At 41.1% G+C, this 22,318-nt stretch overlaps 1 protein-coding gene across 2 annotated transcripts in view; it reads right to left on the bottom strand.

Moving 5' to 3' along the window:
* The window catches only part of CDK5RAP2 (CDK5 regulatory subunit associated protein 2), a 72,639-nt gene that overhangs the window by 4,226 nt on the left and 46,095 nt on the right, over nucleotides 1-22,318 (bottom strand). For both annotated transcript variants that reach the window (XM_082295095.1, XM_082295096.1), the window contains 13 exons: nucleotides 21,286-21,883; nucleotides 19,476-19,708; nucleotides 17,314-17,362; nucleotides 15,804-15,988; nucleotides 14,543-14,668; nucleotides 8,541-8,657; nucleotides 8,076-8,265; nucleotides 7,752-7,873; nucleotides 6,101-6,349; nucleotides 5,000-5,089; nucleotides 4,654-4,913; nucleotides 2,268-2,414; nucleotides 215-353 (listed from right to left, as the gene is read on the bottom strand). In XM_082295095.1, the coding sequence (XP_082151221.1) occupies nucleotides 215-353; nucleotides 2,268-2,414; nucleotides 4,654-4,913; nucleotides 5,000-5,089; nucleotides 6,101-6,349; nucleotides 7,752-7,873; nucleotides 8,076-8,265; nucleotides 8,541-8,657; nucleotides 14,543-14,668; nucleotides 15,804-15,988; nucleotides 17,314-17,362; nucleotides 19,476-19,708; nucleotides 21,286-21,883 (2,505 nt within the window). The remainder of the gene's footprint in view (nucleotides 1-214; nucleotides 354-2,267; nucleotides 2,415-4,653; nucleotides 4,914-4,999; nucleotides 5,090-6,100; nucleotides 6,350-7,751; nucleotides 7,874-8,075; nucleotides 8,266-8,540; nucleotides 8,658-14,542; nucleotides 14,669-15,803; nucleotides 15,989-17,313; nucleotides 17,363-19,475; nucleotides 19,709-21,285; nucleotides 21,884-22,318) is intronic.

The raw sequence follows: 22,318 nt of genomic DNA, 5'->3' as shown, positions 1-22,318 counted from the left end.
CAGTGATTTGTGTAAAACCATGAACAGCTCCCCATGATATTCTCTACAGCCCTCTGTACTTTGGGCAATTTCTATCCACTGGAATGAGGCTCCATCAGTTCAGCACAGCCTGAGCCTGTTTGTCACAGCTGGAGCACACAAGGCAACACCAAATTTAAAGGTAGCCACAGACTACAAAAACAAAATCAGAATCATTATTAAAGCACACACTCACACTGGTCAATGATAACTTTCTCCATGTTTTCCTTCAGCTGGTTTGTGGAGTGCAGGCGTTTCACCGTGCTGTGCAACTTCTTTTCTTGCTCAGACAGTTTCTTACGTAACCTAAATATTTCTGCTTTCATTCCTTCGTCCTAAATTGGGAGAAGAAAGTAAGATATTAAACTACTAGCTAAAACTATTTTCCACATTGGGAATTGCTCAATACTTTTGTACAAGTACCCTCAAGCTTCCTTGGAGCACCAACAACTTAAAGGAGTGAAGGACCACCACTGAGTCCTGTCCTTCCTTCTTCACATCCCCCATGACACGAGATTCTATGATAAAACCACAACTCTTAGCTGGATTTTAGTGCAAGTAATTTTTCTATTAGACTGAGGAAAGTCTATTAGACTGGTGCCTGGTTTTGCTTCTCAACTAGAAAAGATAAGGAAGGCCAGTGCCACAGGATCAGTGTCCTGTCTGCCAGGTTCAGAATTCCAGCTTTCTCTTGGTGTTCTGTTAATGGCTGATGCTGCCTTTACCAAAGGGCTAAAAGGCCCTGGGACAGTTTAATTGCAAAATTATTTGACAGTATCATTATTAAGGTTCAGTTTTCACCACCAAACCAAACAAAGTTCTGGTCAGTGAATCTACCCCAGGGATTCTACAACAGTACTGCGAGAAGCCCTGGTACATCAGCCAGTGTCACTTGTACAGATTTAAGCTTGGACATTTTTTCCTTGTTGTGCCACTTGTTAAGTAACAAAACTTCTGGAATTTGCCCCCACTATTTATCTCTGCAGAAAAACTGATTACTCACAACTCCTGTGGGGCTGCAGAGAAGGCACTGAATACTCAGCATATTTTAGAACCCAAACTTCAATAGAGAGATTCTTTCATATTCTGCTTTTAAGACATCAGGAGCAATCTAATATCCTTAAGGTACAGGGAGGTTGAATAAGAAACGCTAGAAAAGATTCTATTAGTCTCAAATTAGAAGCATCCTGGGAATTCAGATCCCCAAACACATTAAGATCAGACTTGCAGAAGTGACTGATCCAAATCAAGGTTCGGATCAGTGTGACAGGAAAGTAGGAGATGAATCCTCCACATCCTGAAAGCCCTGTGTGGGTGAAATATGTTCAGTCACTGCAATCCAGGCCAACACAGAGCTGTCTGTATGGATTACACACTTGAGGATAAAAATGGAAGTATACACTCTTGCCAAGACATCCCAAATCTGGAGCTGAAACATCAGTGAATGTATCAGACAGCAAACTTCACTCCCACTGCTTTTGTGATTTTATATATTTAAGGATACTAAAAAATATCACCAAAAATGTTATGAAATTATATATAAAATGTTTGTTTTCCCAAAGTTTGAGGGTTTTTTTTCAGGAATATCCTGCTTCCCTTAATAAACACATACAAAAACCTCAGTGAAATCACTCTAGATGTATTTTAAAGCCAAGGTTTGGAACAGTTTCATTGCTGAGTGGTGGTATTCTGATGGCAGAGGTATTTCATTCCTCATTTAGTTTACTTTTATTCATTTACATAGTGCAATCCTTGTTAGTTAAAGTGTTATAAAACTTGTCTTGGGGTTTTGTCACCCTTACAAAAGCTTCTTCTTTTACAGCTTTTGCATCAATGACGTAAAAGTAAAAGCTGAGATTACATCAATGTTGATGATGTTTCCCTTCTTACCAATACACACATAATCAAATTGAATTTGGTTCAATTAACAGGGACCCCAAACCTTTTCTTGTTGAGGTGGAGCATTTGCCACTTGCCTGGGTTTCCTGAATCTCATGTAACAGGATTAGATACTACATCTTTATTACAAAGTATGTTGTAAATTAACACCTGGCCATATGATATGATCAGGACATACTCAGCCTTACCCTAAATCCATGTGTCCAGAGACTGGGGTCATGATTTTCCAAAGATTTTCCCAAATGACCCATCTGTAATTGGCGCATCTTCTTTGAGACGTTCCCAGAGTCCAAAAAACCATCCCAAACCCCCAAACAAACCAACAAAGCCCAGATGAAGCCCAGCAGTACCTGAGTGCCCTGAGCAGTACCATGAGCAGCTTTCAGGGGAAGTGAAACTCTCCAGAGAAGCTTCAGTGAATGTGCAGCCTCTTCTAAAATCTGCTGTACCGTGTGAGTGTTTGTGGAAAAGCCATGCAGGGATGCCTGTTCTGGTACCTGTATCACAGGATTAGAGACATTTTATATTTAAAACATGATGAAAATGTAATCTTAATTAATGGGTTTAATCCAGCTGGTGTGATTTCATATTTAAGATAATGTACACAGCCACTGTGTGCCAAAAACTAATTTGTTAGTTAACAAAGGCTGCTGAATTATGTATTATCTGGGAATTTCAGGGAGGGAGGGGATTTATCCTAATCAATAACCATGATTAACAATAGATTATATTTACTAGATTTGCTATGCCACATGGTAACAGCTGGCAACTCTCTTCTTTCTTCATTTCTATTTCGTGTCATGTTATTTGAAAGCCAATGATTACAGACATCAATTTAAGCAGTATTGGTGTTTCTTCCTTAGCAAACCCTTTAAACTGTTCCATTTAATAATAAAATAACTATCAAGACACACATAAAATGTTTTCCTCTGCTGACAGATTAGAAAACCAGATTGAAAGAATTGCATAAATGTGAAATAAAGGAGGGAAAGAATGTGAGGGGAGCAAATGAATTACCAAAGCAATGGTGCTACAGAAGGGGGAAGGGTAATGAAAGAAAAGCATTTGCAGTTCCTGCCCCATGCAGGATACAATCTGAATATTTATTTAGCATTGTTATCTAACCAGAATCCTCCTGCCACATAAAACATCCCATTTGCTAAGTAGTCTGAAACTTCAGTGATGTAAAGCTTGATAGGAAAGTGCAAATTGTGAAACTTACTGCTTTTATCTGTACACCAGGAAAACAAGTTAAAAACTTAGAGACATTACTTTTTCAGTCATTATCAGTATGTTAACTAGGTCATTGGGAAATGTATGATACTTCAGAGAGTCTTAAGTGTCATTCAGGCACAATTTGACTGTGTGAGCACACATGTGATACCACAAAAAGAATTGCAGAATTGTTGCAGACTTCTTGTACCTTCAATAGCTTCACTAATTATAACTGCAAAAATAAGTGGCATGAATTTATCCCTGCAGTTAAGACCTTCTGTTTTCTGAACAGCAGCAAGCAGGGTTTTTTACAACATTTATATTATCATAAAGTCATAGGTGTGAAAAGGACCTTCATTAGACACTTAGTTTCCTTTCCCTCTCCAAGGCAGGAAAGCATTACATGGAATTTTTTAAACATTGGCATAATCTATCCTTAAAATTGCCTCCAGCCAGTATCTCTGAGCACCCTCCATGCCAGTAGTTCATTATTTTTACCACTAGCTGCTGTTTTCCATGCCTGATCCAAGCCCTTCCTGTTGGGGTTTAAGTTTCTTAGTTCCTTATTAAATGCCACAGACGTGCACAGATTGTTCCTTCCTTCTAATTGAAGCTTGTGGGCAAATTTTTCTTTTCAAACCACCCCAAATATGCCATCATTAACTGTGTCCAAAAATTAATACTACATAAGAGAAAATTAGCAGAAGTAAACACTAACTAGGTCTCCTTATTCTAGACAAAAAGGACTGATGTTACTCAGGACAAAATAAACATTTTATTGGTTTAAGCATCCTTAAGACTGCAATAAGAGGACCATGAGTTGCTAACACTGTCAGAGAATGAAGAAAAGATGATACACTGAGTCCTAGAAGACAGTATTTGATCATTAATGAGATATTCGAGTTTCTGGACTGGCTTATGATATTGCTAAAATGTTCAACTGATAACCAGGAAGTGAAAAAATATAAAAAATCTTCCTTGAAATATGAATGTAATATGAAACAAGCCTCATCAGCATACATCAGTCTTTAATGTACAGTTATAACCTGGTGTTACTAAAAGGCTGAATTCAACTAAGTGGAGAACTTAATCAGCTCTGTATCACATTTCTTTTAATTGTCTTACATTTCCTGGGTTTATCTCAAGCCTTCATTATATGAAAATCTTAATTATTTTTATCCTTAGGTTACTTTTACAAACCCCTCATTTAAACCCTCTCTGAAGCATTTTAGATTTTTACCTGGGGTTTTCTGCTGCTGCTTTTGTTTGGTTCTTTATCATTTCCAGCACAACACTGATTTCCATAGCAAAATCAAGCAGTTTTACCTAATTTCAAGCCAAAACTGAAAGTGAGATTGCTTAAAGGACTAGAAAGAACTAACTCAGAATCACACTGAGTCCATCTAGATGATGACTGTGCCAAGCTTGAGGTGTCCTGAGTTATTCAGTCAATTCTTCCCTTTGCAACATTTTGTGCCCCTGGGTAAAATCCACCCTCCTTTACAGGATTCCAGCACTCACCTTTACTCCAGGCTCCTGCAGCTTGGTCCCAGTGACCTCCCTGAGAGCCATCTCCATGTCTGCCAGCACCTGCTGCCCCTCTGAGATCTGTTTCCTCAGGGCATCGTAGTCCTCGATGAGGCCCAGGACGTGCCGCCCGTTCCTGTCCGCCCACATCCGATGGCCGGGCACCAGGCGTGGGGTGCATGTCCTGCTGGAGCCTGAGGTGCTGCTGCACAGGGAGGCACTGTCCACATCATCCTTAGGGGCTGGCTGAGTACCTGGGACAGAAAAATTGGGTCATCTTTTTATCCTCAAACAAAAAATTGATTTACGCTCTTCTCTTAAACAGCCAGTCTGGGTGTACCTGGTTTCCCCACTGTAATGCAGCATCCGTTCTGCTGCTTCTGCAGCTCACAAATATTTCTCCTGGCACCAGGGCAGTTACAGAGATTTTCTGCATATAAAAAGGGAGAAGGAAAGCTGTATTATTAGAGGTTTTCATGCCTTTTAAAAACAAACCCTCCCAGCTCTTCTGTTCCTCTTATTGCTGATGCTACACTTGGACTCTGGAAGCAGGGAAAACCAGCTCATTTTACCATGCCACGGATCTTCCAGTATTTACCTACTTTTATACTTGAGCACCTATCCAAAATCTAGGTATCTCCCAAAATCAAGCCATAGTTAAAAAATCTAAAATACATCCTGATGAACATATTTTAATTAACAAATGTAAGCTTCCCATTAACTCCACAAGAAGTAGGACATTTTCACAGCTGCACCAGACTAAAGATAATCTTTACATTCCTCCCCTTCAGAACTTCCAAATTCCCTAAGCACCTATGAGAAAAGCACATCTAAAAAATTCAGCTACTGACATTCCAAGGAGTCTTTCTGGTCCATATGATTTTATCTGGATGTATGGAAAGCTGTTACTGTGCAGAGCACTTTAAGGAGGAAGATCCTTGTGCCCTCTGTATCCCATGTACATAAATATTGGAACAATAACCTAACCCTGGGTGTAAACATTACACTTTCCTTCATTTGCTAAAACAGCATCACTTAACAGTGATTGAAATAAAGGTAAAATATTCCTCAAGGGCAAAGAGGGGAGAACTGATTTATCCAGAGCCCATTCAGTGCACTTATTGATCATTCTTGAGTAATACACACTCACCCTTAGCAAACACTATAGAGCTCAGCAGTGAAAAAAGAACCTCCCAGGTAAGCAAAATTTATTACAATTTATTGCAGGCATCCTCCCATCCCAGAGACTCTGCAAATGCTTTGTTTGGATGCAAAGAAAGCACCAGCTGGAGGCTCTAGGACAGTGCAGTGTGCTCTTCACACACCAGCTCTAACAGCAGAGGGATGTGAGGCCAGCTGATGTCGTTTAATGCTGTAAGAGCATCTTTAAAGAACGAGGCACAGGTTCTCCAGTACCCCAAAAGCACACAGAGCACAGTACCATCCACTCCTGCACAGTGCTGAGAGCCTGGCTTGAACAGACAGTTGTTATTAACAGCTGACACTGGTCCCACTTCCTCTCTCTTCCCTTTGGAAAGCTGTTCTTCTAATTTTTCATGCAAAGACTTGTTGGTGTCTATGCTCCTCTCCAGCTGCACTCGCAGGCTCTGGATTTCAGTCAACAGTTCATGTAAATCAAGTGGATTATTCTGATCTTTCCGGAATTCTTCTGAGGCATCACATCTGGGATCTGAGACAATTTCAAAAGAAACATTCAAACATCTTTAACAATTAAAATAATATTACCTACTAGAATGCTCAGCAAGTAAGTTATAGCCAGTGTTATCCTCAATATTAAGAATTAACTACAAACAGCATTAAGATAATGGTTTGACAAAAAAGCATGTCTTAATTGCTTCTACCCTTGAAAGATTTAAAGAGCCGAAAATTGTTTTCTGCTTTGTCCATGAAAGCTACTATGTCTCATGCCAAAAGACAAAAAATGAGATAAAAGGAGAACGAAGAGGATTTACAAAATGTGAAGTGCAGTAATTCACAGTCTGGGGAAAGGAAAAGGAATGGGGAACATCAGAGTTTGGAGGAGGGATGGAGTAGAACTGGGAGTTTAATTTTATACACCGAGGGAAAAAGAAAACAGTGATCACCTGGCAACCAGAGGAACAAATCTGAACCTGAGAAAAGCAAGGGCTGTGTTTGCGTTCACACAGAAAGATCAGTACACAAACAACTCCATGCATTCTTTCCTGCTGAAATCCAGCTGTTCAGGGTGTTCTCCAGACAGTGGGAAGGGGCTCAGCTGCATGAGGAGGGTGCTGCTACTCTCCAATGACATCAGGAGTTCTGCAAGGAGAATACCTTCCACCCCCGAGCCAACTCTGCCTTAAAGCCTCATGCCAACAGGGCTCTTCTGCTGCAGCCAGGCAGGAAAACCACTGGCAGCAGGGCACAACACTTGGAGCAGCAGGGAGAAAAAAAATGAACTTTCTAAGAACTTCCAGTGGGAAATTTGCTGGATGTGGTAAGGGCTTTTCAGCAATGAACAGCATTCCACTCCTTCACCTCAGCACACCAACAGCTGCGTGGTGGTGCAGCTTCCTTCCAAGGGGTAGGAAGAACTCAGGTGAGCTCCAGTCCTCCTCTCACATTTACTGACAGCAAAGTGGACAGGAAATTATTAAACACCTCGTTCAGAGAACAGTGCCAGCACTTCTGCCAGCCCCAGGGAGAAGCCTCTCCCCTCACCTCCAGCCAAGAGAAAGCACAAGCTACCTGAGTAAGCAGGAAGCTTACTTACTTGCTGTGAGGATGCAGCAGCAGGATTTTATATGACAAGTAAATATCTAAGATCCCCAGGAAACTCATCCAGCCTGAGCCACTAAGTCTTCAATTCTGGTTTTTCGATTAGCTAAGAAGATAGAGGAAACTTGGGGGTGTCTAGTCAACATCTGACACATCTCAGGCTTGCAGTTACCACAAGTCAAAAAGCATCTGAGCAGCAGGTTGTCAGTTCTCTTTGTAGAGCAGACACAAACAGAAGTAAAGGAGCAGTGACTCAGCCCTACTGGCCTTTGACAAGAGCACATTCAGAGGGAAGAGGTGCAAAGGGTACAGAGACAATTGTGCATTTATACCTGTCCCCTTCCTTCTTGCTTCTTCCAGCTTCTCATAAACCTTGATCTCAGTTCGCAGCGACTGCAGCAACTTCTCATTCTCAGAGATCTGATGCTGCTTTACATTAATTTCTGTTTGCAACCTGTTAAGTCCCAATAAACAGCTGAGTTACATTCTGATTTTTTTTTTCAAAATCTAAAATCCACTCCTCTTTCCCTCTATAATTCTTCCCTTGCCTTTTGAATATATCCATGCCCCTCATTAATGTTAATGGCTATGGCTAAACATGTGCCTGTCACACTGACAACTTCTTCTCTAAATGACTGTTTAAATGTGGACAGTACCTGTTTAGTTCATTGCGACTGCTGTAAATTTGACATGTCAGGTATCTGATTTCATCTTCCTTTTGGCAAATTTGTTTTTGCAACTTTTCATTTTCTTTCTTGATGCATTCATGGTCCTCATGAAGATGCTCAATGATTGCATTCTTCTTAGAAAGAGATTCTCTTAACTTTTCATTTTCCTTTTGCTTATCTGAAACAAGAAAAAACACAAGCTATCTGCAATGCCCACAACCCACTAAGGCTATGATTTTTAACTAAATCAGCTTTTTCAGACACTACCTGAAAAAAACCAGCTGCTACTCCATTATTGCAAATCCCAGCTTGAATGCTCATGGTTCAGCATGGAATTTCAGGGGTGGGAAGAATGGCTAAGTCAATTTAACAAGTGGACTGTGAATATTTTATTGTTTTCCAATCTGGGATGAGTTGCAGGCTACTCCTGTAAAGAACAGTTTACATTTTTACCTCTAGATCCTTTTGCTAGCATTGCATTCAGAACTTGATTTTGCTTCCTCAGGAAATGTATTTCAGAAGTCAGGGAATTATGCTGCTCTGAGCCATGGATAAAAATGTTTGCAGAACCTATAAATATACACATGAAAGATGATTTATGAGTCATCTCTAGGTCATTAAAGATTAAACTTTCCAGACAAGAACAATTTTAAAAATTGCAGAAAAACATGTTATAAAAGCTATTTCTCCCCTATATATTTTGAAGGTTATCAGTACAGGCTAAAAGACAGCTCAGGTTAATGCCAAGTAATCCAAAGCCCTGTGCAGCACAAGTGCCTCTCATTGCTGGGCAATTACTAAAATTGCAGAATTATCCCTGGCAGTCTTTACCTATCAGCTAAAATCCCAACAGGACAAAATGCAGGAGTATTTTGTGACATTGCTATGATTTGAGAAGAAAATCGTAGGACGGTGTCATGGGTTAGCAAGCATAGTCCCGGAAGTGATGTTCTCGCAAAGGGGTGCTTACAGCTTCCTCTGGGACCTGACAGACCCTATCAGTGGCCAGTTTGAATATGGACAATTCTTTAAGCCACTTAAATTGTGACCGCTGTGATCCACACTAAAGAATAGACAAACCCCGGGCAGAGCTCTCTCTCGTTTCCGGCGCTGGCACAGGTGGCTACAGGTCCCGTGTGGGGGCCAGCGGGCCCGGCCAGGCCCTGCTTGGGCCAGGCTGGGCCGGGCCAGGGCCATCCTGGAGCCATGGACCTGTTCCACCCACAGAACCTCCCCCACAGCCCTGCTATGTGCAGATGGAGCGGCTCGGCTCCCCCTCTCCAGTGCAGCCAAGATTCAGCTGAAGCTGCACCGCTGTCAGCAAAGATCATGTGAGCAACAGCGATAAGCGACATTCCAGCTGCAAGGCCTGGGTGAGATTAACCCTTTTAGTGCTGTGAAGAGCTGAAAACCTGAGGGAGAAGAAAGAGGAGATGCTTAAAGCTGAAATTCTGTTGTAAAGCTATGATGTATCAGAGTACCCGTTGTAATTTCATGAAGGCATGGGGGGTGGAGTGTTCAACTTGTACTTGTGAGCAAAAGCACCTGCGCTGAGATAGGCAGATGCTGAAGCAGCTGTAATTTCATGAGAAGTTTGAACAGGGAGAGATGGAAGCGATGAGGACTTTTGCTCCAAATGGAAAAGGAGAAGACCTCAGTTCCTAGAGATGCTCCCAGAGATAGTCCTAGAGATGAAGATGAGGAGGACCCTTTGCTCCCAGGGAAGGAGGAGGGCCTCTGTTCTTAGAGATGAAACGCTCCCAGAGATGGGTGAAGAGAACTTTTGTTTCTGAACGGCTCAACCTTAAAATTGTACCCCAGTAATTCAAGAGTGGACCCTCGAAAGCAGTTGTGGGAAAAGCTGCAAGTCGGGGGAAGGGACTCACATGCGAGCAGAGAACCAACCTGGGCGGCTGGCTCGTGATAATTTCTCCATAGCATGGGCAAGAGAGATTCCTCTTTCTAAATGGACTGAACAAGGTTATTATGGAAGTGGTAAACAGACTGAACATCTCAAGGGTTGTCTTTTTACATTGTCAGTGGGAGAAGGGAGAAAGGTGGGGGGAGGGAGAAGTGTTCTGAAGGTGTGGTATGATTTTTTTTTTTTTTCTTCTTTTAGGTCTGTTAATAAACTTCTTTATATTCTTTCAAGTTTGGTGCCTGCTTTGCGTTCCTCCTAGTTCTTATCTCACAGAAGGTAAACAGTAACGAGTATTTTGAACTAAACCACTACAGAGGGTTTACCATGTATTTTAGTCTTGCACTGCTCATGCTCCATTGTATTTAGTGAGAGAACAATGAGATTCTACCAGCTAATCCACAGGGGTTAATGCAGGGAGGCTTGTAAATAGTCTGGTGATAGATCTGTTACCACACAGGCAAGAGCATAAGGCTAGAATCACTGTCTTGGCCTCAGATTACAAACTCCAAACCCATTTATGATCACAGGGATGAAAATTTATCCCTCTTAAATCTGCATTTCTAAAATTGAGGTAACTGAGCCAGTCTTGATCAACCATCAGCAGCCAAGGGGAGGAACAGGCCCCTCCAAAGCTCAACTCACCCCGTGTCTCCTGTCCTCACATCTCTGAGGATGAGATCCTCTGTCCTCTAAGAGCTGAATTTCCCTCCAGTACCTCCACGATAAGCTCTGGGTAACTGGCACGAATTAAATGTCTGATCTGACAAACATAAGGGTGATGAATCCTGCTCTGAGGATCTTACTGCACTAGTCAAGTGAATCTAAGTATTAAATCCTGTATCCAGCAAGCTAAATGCCAGCCCAGGCAATCCTCAATGCACTGTATTCATGCTAGTCATCCCCCAGTGATGTGCACTGGTGCAGCACAGCCTGGAAAGTGCCACATCCCACGCTCAAGGTGCTGCCTCTGAAATGCAAGTCAAGTAATTGTTATTGCCCTTTGTAACCTTCTCATAGTCAGTAAAACACTTCAGGACCAACCAGAATTAAAAGTATTTTTCAGCTGATTGGTTATCCCAGTATCTCCCACGCTTAAAGCCTGAGATAAGTACATGAGTGTCAACTATTTGGTTAATAGAGAAATAACCAGCTGGCAAAAAAAATTAGCTGAATGTATGAGGAGGATGCCTTTCAGCTCTGGCAGTTCAATTCAATTTGATGTGCTGCACTTCCTCTGAGTAATCTCATTTTATTGTAATCCCAATTGAAGCTTTTACTAACACTACCTAACTGGGATGTACTGTGCCATGATACAAACCTCTTGTCACTGCTGAAAGACTCAAAGGCTCTTGAAGCCTGGCACTAATGGCATTTTACTATCTATATGTTAAAGAGTTGAGGCAGCTATGTGAACTCAACAGGCTCTCTCCTTTCAGACTGTAACAAAGCAATCCAAGTTGAAGTGGCAAGGCTTGATGGTCTCATCTTGATTCTAATTTAATTTATTGCCCATCACCCAACTTTATCCTATTTGAAAAGTCATGCTATCGCAGTTCTACTGAAAGGCTTTAGAATATAACTATTAGTTATCATACATAATAAGGGATAATGCAGAGCCAGTGGTAATAGGGCCACAATCCCACAATTTGACCCACTATTGAGACTACTACTTCTGTGCAGAGCCCTGCTGACATCAATTACTCTCTCCATAGAGGCAAAGGTCTATCTAATCAGAGGAAAGTGGAGCATCAAGGCCCACAACTGCAATACACTTGAGTTTTCATTCTGTTTTGTTCTGAAAAAGTGCATGCTAAGGAAACATACCTTGAAGGTTTCAAAGGAAACACTGACTGAAAGAAAGGCACTATTGAAAATCACAGCAATGAGGAAGGAAATATTCACTCCCAGGCAAAGCAAAATAAAGGCACTCAAAAGCTCAAGAGAAGTCTGAGTAGAAACAACAGCTACTTGTGGGTTAAAAAGAGCAAACAAACCCCCTTCTAATGTTAACTGCTGTTAATAACAGTTGAAACCTAGGACACTCAAAATTAAACCTTTGATTTTATTTTGAAGCCTAACATTTGAAATGATTGAAGCAATTATTTTAGTTCTACTTGCACTGCAAGCCTCAGCTCTACAGGAGTGATGTAGTCATTACCAGCATTGAGTCATTCATAGGATACTGGAAGCCCAGAGGCATTTAAATACTTAAAGAATCTAAATATTAAAAATAACATGGCAGAAACAGTAGGCAGATGTGTGTATATACACCCATACAATATTTATCAGACAAGAATAAATCTATGCAATAACTTTTGTTGAACAAACAATTCAGTATCATGAATTTAGCAGGCTGCCATCAACAATTAAGTATGTTACAATGTGGCCTTGTGTTTTAAAGGGAAACAAACTAAGGACATCCAGTTAAAAGCAAAAATGTTGAATTCAAGTCACAGAATGGTTTGGGTTGGAAGGGACCTTAAAGGTTCAGTTAGTTCCAATCTCCTGCCATGAGCAGGGACACTTTCCACTATCCCAGGTTGCTCCAAGCGTTGTCCAACCTGGCCTTGGACACTTCCAGGGATCCAGGGGCAGCCACAGCTGCTCTGGGCACCCTTTGCCAGAGCCTTACCACCCTCATAGGGAACAATTTCTTCCTGATATCAAATCTTAACCTGCCCTCCTTCAGCTTAAGGCCATTCCAACGTGCCCTTGTGAATCCTCTCAGCTTCACTTAGGAATTTCTTTTTACACTGTAAGTCAAAGAAAGGTCATCTATCAGGAAAAAGGAGCATCACTAGCAAGAGAGCATGTGCATATCTGATAGCATGAAAGAGATCTTTGATACAGGGAGAAACAAGAACTGAAAGAATACAGTAACAAAAAGGAGCTGTTTTAACAGCAGTTGCTTTTTTCCTTTACTTTTCCAAATTTCTCCTGCACGCATTGGTAGACGTGCTAAGGCAACAAGAAGACAGATGGAAGGCATAAGACAGTTTATAAAGAAAATTTACTTTCACTGCATTAATGGATGCCCTTGCCAGAATCTTTATGAAGCTGTAAAGGAGTTGGAAGTGTTTCAGTGTGGTTATTTCGTGAACACAGAATGCCTTTCCAGCAGTGTAAATACTTCATGAATGAAATGGATGCTTTTTATCCACCTTTCCATCACTGTAAATTATCCCTGAAAGCAAACTGCCATGTGCAGGTTGCCTCCATTTAAACAACAACAGAAATGGATCATGGGGATGACGTAAAACATAATGAATCTAATGTCAATACCAGTAAAATTGAGGAAAAGGAAAGTATGTCTGTATTTATTACTTGCTTCCAGAATGAGTAATATTGTGTATTAATCAACTGTCCTATGGGGGAAAAGGTGGGAAGGAGAGTGAAGCAAAGCGTAGGAAAATACAGGGATGGGGTGCTTCAAAAGGTGCTCCAAAAGCATCTTTAGTGAAAGTTGCCTACTTGTGAAAAGTTTTAAATCTGCCTCAGAACTTGGCTTTCAGACATGCTGAACACCAGCAACAGAGAGCAGTGACTCCAAACCTGCATAACTATTTTTAGTGGTTTTCATCCACTGCTTTATATTAGAGTTTGGAATAAAAACCAACTCTATGCTAAATTTTCCATCAGTTGTTGTTGTGTATTTCTCGTTAAAAACTCACCATGGCATTTTGTGTGGGACACATTTATCCCAGAAATCAATGGCAGGCTGGACACCATGGCCTCAGCTCTGTCTCACAGATATTTTGTCCCTGTGTGTGAACACAAGCTGGCTTTAAAGTAGTCACAGAATTCCAGAAAAGGCATCTCCAGCAGTCCTGTTAGCAGTGCTGTACTGACCACCCTAAGGATACACAGAGCAGGTGCAGGAAAGCTAATTCCACACAATTCCTACTTTGGATCAACAGCAGCATAATTTAGAGCAAAGCACCTCCTTTTTCATTCATACTGGGCCCCACTGCAATCATATTGATAAAATGGGCTTCCTCTCCAGCAACTGACCCTGGTTGGACATGGCAGACAATTCAAAGAGGGTGACATCCTAAAATACAGGAACATTCCAATAATAATGATAGCCCAAAGGCACTAGAAAAAAAAAATGGAAAAAAAGCAGACTGTTTACTGGTAATAGAACTAGAAGGGTCTTTCAATTCTCTGTAAGAAATTCAACCACGGGATCATCAAATGTCATAAAACTACCTGACAGTCCTGTTCTCTGAGCAATCTGTGCAAGTGCAGATTTGAGGCTCTGTGCTGCACATGTATCCCATGAAAGATTTGTGCTCAGCACTGGGTACAATTCCAGCAATGGACTCTGCATTTATGCCACTCCACAGCAGTGTGGGAAAGCTGTGTCTGCTGACAGAGTTCAAGATGGAGCAGGACTCAGAGAAAGGCACGTCATTTCCCAACTGGAAGAGGTGAGGTTATTCAAAAAAGCAAACAAAACCTTTCCAGTGGCATTTGATCCCTCGGGCTCTCAGCAGGAAAGATGGATCCAGTTTCTCATTAAATGAATTCTTACCTTGATCTAGTTCCTTGTCTGTAACTTGTCTCTCAAGCTGCTTCCTTAGTCTCTCATTAGTTTTTATTGAGTATTCTAAACGCTGTCTCAGGATTCTAATTTCTTGCAGATGCTCCATTAATAACTCTAAATAAAGCAAGAGACCACTTCTTATTTAGAGCAGATGATTGTGTTCTTTTACACTATGTCCTCTTGTCAAATCTAATGAGTGTTAATCCTAGAAGATGACACAGAGCTGTTAAAAATGGCAGCTATTAAATATCTGACTCCACAACACTCTCCTCCTGTACAGTACTCAAACCATGCATTCAGTGACAACTCCTACTCTACATTCTAACTTAAACAATGGTCCTGAGTTTTAAGTCTCTTCAAATTTCTTCTTCCTACAAAAGTGGAATAGATAACAATTTTATCTACTTAAACATTCCCTGTACTGAGGAAAGAATCCAAGGTTCTGCAATGCAGCTCCACATTCCGGCTCGACAAACCACCAGCAAGCATTTTTCCTTACAACAATAGGAAGCTCCCACAGTAACTCCAGAGAAATTTGACTTTGACTTACACAACACACTCCACAATAAATAAACCTGTTGTACCAAGTTTCAATATTATACCTTTTCCTTCTTGCTTTGCCATTCTACAGTTTTTCTTTCATTGGCTGCAAGTTTCATCCTTCCTCAGGAGCCGATCTGTTCTACCTGTCACTGTGTGATGTGTCAGTTTATCCATGTCACACACTCCTGGTTTACTCTGCAGTATTTCTCCCTGAACAGGATGTGCCAGCTCAGCTATTAAATTTTCATTGCTCCCGATAAAGTACTGCAAGCATCACTTGTTTTTAGTGGAACTATCCAGGTCAAACACGACACCACTTATTAATTATGCAGCACTTAACAATTCTCAAGGAAACACAACACTGGCTTCTATAAAATTGGAAAATCTTTCCTTTTCCACATAATAATCTCTTGACAATTGTCTACTTTCACCTTATAAGTTGTCTATTTAAAGAGTGTCTGGAGCACTGCAAAAGCTGGTAGCCTAAAACAACAAGGACACAAACTAACACACTTTATATTGCCTCAAACAGGGTAGTTCAGATGGTTGCCATCTCTGTGTGCCTTATCACTGAAATTGCAATGATTATGTGAGGAACTGGAAAGCTGAGGCAGACAAACATTCTTCATTATTTCTTAATTAGCTCCCTTGTGTGTTATTTACAGCTTATCCCAATATCCAAATTCTTCAGTGGGAAAAATATTACCTGGAGGAAACTTGTTTGGCAGAAGTGGCAGTGTGCTGTGCTGGCCTTCCAGGTCATGCCTGTGCTCAGGTGAGCCAAGAGGAGACTTCTCTGACAAATCAAAGTCAGACGAGCTATGAACAACAGACGGCACAGGTGATTCACCCTGAAGATGCTGGTACATGGTGGCATTCTTCTCATTATCCCTTTTGTGCCAAACAAAATGGTTTAAAAGTTATTTTATGACTTTGGAAAGTGTGAACAGAGGGTGGCAAATTTACACCAATTTACAGGTAAATTTATGTGACAGGGCATGAGAAACTACTACACATCAGAGGTTGCATCAAGACTGAAATTCAGAGCTCGCTGAAGACAGCAGGAGTAATCAGTGGCCCTCCAGCCTACTTTGTATTTTCTAGCACCAGGCAGTCACCTTTGTGTTCAGGGGACCTCAAGACAGGATTCAAGGTACTGAGGATTTCTGTAGCACAGAAGAATCCCAAACTGGCATAAAACCAACATACGCAGCACAACAGCACCTGCTATCTTCACCTTCAGGGTGCTCTGAGAATAAACTTCAGCAGTGCTGCACTTCAGTGACCCTGAGCCAGCCCAAAAGGCCATGGGGACACACGGGGTGGGACTGTACACCCTGGCAGCTGCACCAGGATAATGTCTGAGCATGCACCACAGTGAGTTATGGACATGTTTTGTTTGTTCATGAAAGGAACAATCCTGGTAGCACAATGTTTCTCCTTCAGTATCTCACCTGCTTGGTGAGAAGCGGGGGAAAAAAGCCTCAGTCTGTTTTCAATGGGTATTTGTCCTGGGTTGCAGTGTATTCTATTCCCATCCTCATGAGCTGTTGAAATCAGGTGGGGCAGTGTTCCCTTGCCTCCTCCCCCCAGACTATCTCTCTGTTAATGGCCCATCAATGCTCTGCCCATGACTCACAGATAACTCCCTCCGGACCATCTTCTGTTAATGAGCCCATCAATGCTCGGCCTCATCACTCATCATCCCATTGTGAGATGCTCCACCCAGAGGGAGGAACCAAGCATCCCATCCTGGATATAATCTGAGATTCCCAACACCACAGACACCCTTTCCACTGGATTTCCAGAGGACAGGAGCTACACAGCCACCACTGGACCTTCTGAGGAAGAGCAGCCCCTTTCTGCAGGATCACTGCTTCAACAGAACCACATCCAGCACTTCAGGAGGACTGCAGCCACCCTTTTATCAGACTGCTACCACCACCCTGACCTACAGGGTGTCAGGCTGTATCCTGACTGTCAGTTTAAATCAGTGGTTTCTGCTTTGTTTTTTTTTTTAATTTCCCTCTTAAATTGTTATTCTGACTTGGTACCTCCCACTGGTTTGTTTTCAAACTAATACAGTATTTTATTAACAAAATGGGTATTAATAAGCAAAGCCCTGCCAAACAGTGAAACATGATACAAAACATGGAGTATCCTTATCAACTTATGAAACAACCATATTTTTGCTACACATTCAGTTGTACTCTTACCTTTGAGCTAATTCATAAAGTATAGTGACTTCTGTACCTATTGATTCTCCTGCAAAGCAGAAACAGCTGATTAAAAACACGTACTGAGAATTACAATTTTTCCCCTCCATCTTACTCTATTTAAATACAGAGTGCTAAATTAATGAGAAATTAGAGAAATCAACAGATACTAACACACTTTGTATTAGTGTCAAATGCTGTACATGGCAAAACTATTTATAGCCCAGCAACAAAGCAATAGCTTGCTCTGGAACTCACAAAAAAAATTATCAGGGACCACAGGTGCCAGATTTTACAGCCTTGGTGTTTTAATTAGCATACCAATTTGAAATAATTGCGCTATATGGCAAAAGGATTACAGGCACATGATGTTACTTCTCCAATAACATTTATATAAAAACAATTCCATTGCACTCGGATTTTTTGTGCTTGTTTTGGAGTCAGGTTAACCAGTTATCCTTAATGAAGGAGCACACACAGGATTTTGTCTGCAACATTCTCTGTGGAATTGTGTGTGAGCACAGGCACAGTTCAGTGCAAGAGATCTGGACTCAGACACTAATTTGAATAAGAAAACAAGAGTTTTGTGGTGTCACCTTCGCTCCCCAGATTTTAAAATTTTTGTGCAATTAAGCAAAAGTGGCAGGGAAGAGTTGCACAGCTGAAATTTCAGGGGAATGAACTGAAGGTCAGGATGGAAATGTAGAGAGACAGCTGTTCATGCTTCTTTACAGTCAATTCTTAGTAGACTGGATATTCTTTACAACCCTACAAACATCATTTTACTTTAATGTGTGATTCAATGCAATACCATTGTGTTAGATATATTGAATTGTCTCAGTTGTCAGTGACTTTTCATAGTATACAGGATACCATCTGTTGGTTTAAAGGCATTTAATGTTTATTCACTACAGTCTTCCCATTTGCAATTCAAGGAATCTCTGTAGCCACCGAAATTGTTGAACACACTCAATCTTTTACTACCCTGCTATGACACAAGGCTGTAATACCTTTTTCTCATATACAGCTGCTTTATATGAGCAATCAAAACTGCAACATCCTGCCACGATCTGTAATGAAAGGCAGAACACAGATCAAGCTATGACTGGGCTCCAAATGGGGCTGAACTAAGGTAGCTCCCAGAGCCAATTCCAGGAGGATGTGAGGGTCAGGTTCCTATCTCAGGCACCTCAAGTATTTTGCTGGAGATGTCACCCCTGCAGCTGACATCTGTGAAGGATTGCTGGTTGTTTGGGTCAGCAAGAGCAACACTTGTGATGCCAGGAAAAGGTCTTTCTTGCTGTTACTTGCAACAGCACCCCTTTTCTATCACTTTCCTGCTAACTTTCTTTAAACTATAGAAAGCAATATGCAGGTAATACTCTTCCTTCAAGTGACAAATGTCAATTGTGATGCTCATTTTCCAAAACATGGTTGTATTTTACCTCTCTTACGAAAGGCAGTGTACATTTCTCCACCAGCCAGACTAGCAGGCAGCCCAATGCAGGTCCATTAGGAAAATCATTGAGTAATTTAAGTTGGAAAAGACATCTTAGATCATTGAGTCCAACTGTTACCCCAGCACTAACTCAAGTCCCCAGGTGTCTTCAACAGTCAGCTGGGCCGTTCCCTGCAACAGGAAACCCTGAAGCCACTTGTAACAAAACTTTCATATAACTACTGTATTTTGGACAATTAAAATATGCTTGTGTTGAGATGACCCCAAATAGCAGGTGTCAAAGAATACAGCTACAAAAGTCAAGGAGTAATGGCCATAAACTAAAACACAAGAAGTTCCACCTCAACATGAGGAAAAACTTCTTTACGTTGAGGGTGGAACAGGTGCCTAGGGATGGTGTGGAATCTCCCTCTCGGGAGACATTCCAAACCCACATGGACACGTTCCTGTGGCACCTGCTCCAGGTGACCCTGCCTTGGTAGGGGCTTGGACTGGATGATCTCCAGAGGTCCCTTCCAATTCTGTGATTCTTTGCAATTCTTGTTGAATCATAACAATTTTACCTTCCCTGACACTCCTCCCAATAAACCATCTTAAAGTAACCAACAGCAAGGAAGGTTTCCCTTTCACCAAGTACATAAAATCCTTCCCATTTCATAGGCATTAATCAATCTGACAACAAGCACAAAATATTGCTGCTCACCATAGAGGAATTTCATTTCCAGTTTCTCAAACAACAGCACACTTTGGTTCAGTTGCTCACGGAAGCCTTCAGCAACATAGTAATCAACATCACTGGCCTGGAGCAGCTCCTCAAAGGCCTTCACCAGGCTGGTGAGGTGCTCATGGTAGGTGACACAACCATAGCGGATCTCCTTGATTTGTTGGCATTGGAAGGACAGCTCCCGAACTTGTGAATGAACTAATGAATCGTATCTGAGAAAATGAAATTAGCTGTAAAGCAATTGTCTGGCCATAAATGACATTTAAATACAAATTAAAAGGGAATTAGACTTATATTCCTAAACTATAACTTTACGTGGTTCAATTTGCTTTTAAAATGCTTTTAACAGCCACAACGAGAGATGTATTATCTCTGACTGTGTAGTTTGGTATATAGGGATTATTCTCCTTCACTTAGCTGCATCATTTATAAAATGGGCCAAAACTAACGGGATGACTTGATGGCCTGCTTGGAAAGAACATGGACGGCAGCAGAGGTGCCAAATTAAACTAAATAAGAGTGAATACATGTAAAGAATTTTCAAGAATACATGTATTTTTCCCGACCGGTTGGGGATTATTTTTAGTTTGGTGTTTTGTGGTTTTCTTAACTCCCCATGGAAGCAGACAGCTGTCCCTTCTCTGAAACTTTATGTATTTCCTGCTAAAACAATACTGGACTTTCTGAACTGATGGTTTCACCCAGTCTGAAAATTCTGCACATCTCTGCATGTGTACTGCAAGAGAATGACAACCACTGTGGTGCCCAAATTCCAGTACTCCACAAGCCAGGATATAAATTTCAACTCAGATCAATTGAATTTATTTATTGAATTTACACTTGCAAATACAGACATCCCCTTTGTACTGCCACTGTCTGTACCACAGGCAGAGTTCTTTCTCCAGAATCATCCATTAGTGGGAAGAAAAGGAGAGAGGATGTTAAAAGATGCAGGGAATCAAACAAAATCTATGGTGGTGTGGGCTGTTATAGCATTTTTACTGTCATTTGTATAGGAAGAGATGCGTAACTCATTTTGGTGTCTGTCACTTGTGACTCATGATGTTGTCCAAGACAGTGGCCATAAAAACCTCACGGTGCTCCACAGGGCCTCATTCCTTAATTTACAGTTAGATCTTCCTTTGTAAAATGGATGAGGTATATTTTCAAGGCATGTAAATTTATATGGAGTCTGTAACACCACTGTATTTTACAACAGTAAGACTCAGAGATATACAATAGTCCATGCTGGCAGCTGCTCAGTGTCTCCAAATATTTCTACTCAAGCATTTGGAAGAAAGGCACAAGGCTGAATGCCTTTCTTTGTTACAATTTCTGATATTCCACAGGCCCCCCAGGACAGTATCAATATTTAAAAAGGAGAAAAGGCGAGTGGATGTTAAAAAAAGGCTCACTCTTTTGATCCCCCATCGTATGTTTGCTATTTGTACATATGTAGCCAAAATGCTCCCCCAAATCTCATACAAAATCCAAGACTGGTACTTTTCAGCCTCCCATAAATGATCTTCCAGCTTATAAGCTTATGCTATAAAATTTCATTCATTATTTTTTATATTTAACTCCTCTCACATCCTTCACATGAATTTATCAGTTTTATACTAAGGGGGTCTTTTAACAAAACGTTTCAGTTCCTTTATGTTAATGTTAGCAAAATTTAGCCTTTACTGTAACAACACTTGCGAATAAAATTATCCTCATATCACCTTCCTATGCTATCTGGTATTGCTGTGTACAAAAGGGAACCTCAAACAGCAGCAGTTTTACTCACTTGGATGGTGATGTTGCTCTCAGACTATTCTGAAGAGGATACACTTCATCAAGATGCATATTCAGAACTTGATCTTTGTCAAGTTCTGCCTCATTGGCCAACAGTAGCTCCTTAAGGTTCTGTGCTGCCCATGTATCAGGTGCTTCCAAAGACTCAGAATCCCTATTTTTGGTGTGGATCTCATAATCCAGCTGATGGACACCAGAGGATGTCTGGACTCCTTCCATAGCTGTATCTTGGACTTGTGTGACAAACCCTTCCACAGGCAGGGCTGTTTCACTCACAACTCCATTGAAAACACCACTGAACAAGAGCTGGTCAGAGCTCTGCAGCTGCAGCAGGAACTTTTTGTACTTTTCAAGCTCAGACTGCATAATCTTAACTCTTTGTTTGAGTTCTTCTATATCCTCTGGGGCTTCACAGCCATCAAGTGCATCTGTTCTTGCTCCACTCCCTCGGCGAGCAAGCAGGCACTTGGAGCCTGAATGTGCAGGGGCTGAGACAATGTCCTTGTGTCCCATGGAATAAAACTCTTCATCCACCTCTTTTAATGAACTCTGGATATTTCCATTGCTAATGTTATGATGATTTTGCATTTCTGAAAAACAGGAGGCCTGTGTGTGAATATTAATATTTCTTTATCTGACATTCTGTTCTTAACAGCACTAGAATGAATTAATTTAATTCTATAATAGCAGAATCAAAATGTAGGTAATTACAAGCTATACATTATTAGTTTGGGACTTTTGACCTCTTTCTGTGATTTGCCATTAATTCAATTTGCACATCAAGTATTTCAAACCCTTTATTACCTTTCAAATAAACAACATTCAAAATACACCCACTTCCTCTTCCCAAATGACTGAAAATTCCTTTTGCCATATGCTCTCCTGAATCAGACACTGACCAAGCCCAGACCTTTCCAGCCACAAAGATAACCTCAAACACGAGTCAAAAGAGACTCTGACTTCACATGGTTCCTCCTAAAGCTTCTAATTAAATATTCTTCTTCTCCCCACTTTAAAAATCTATA

Source organism: Coloeus monedula, assembly GCF_965178545.1.
Source record: "Coloeus monedula genome assembly, chromosome: 21".
In the NCBI taxonomy this organism is placed as follows: domain Eukaryota; kingdom Metazoa; phylum Chordata; class Aves; order Passeriformes; family Corvidae; genus Coloeus; species Coloeus monedula.
The sequence above is the reverse complement of the archived record's forward strand: the minus strand, read 5'-3'. Positions and strand labels throughout refer to the sequence as shown.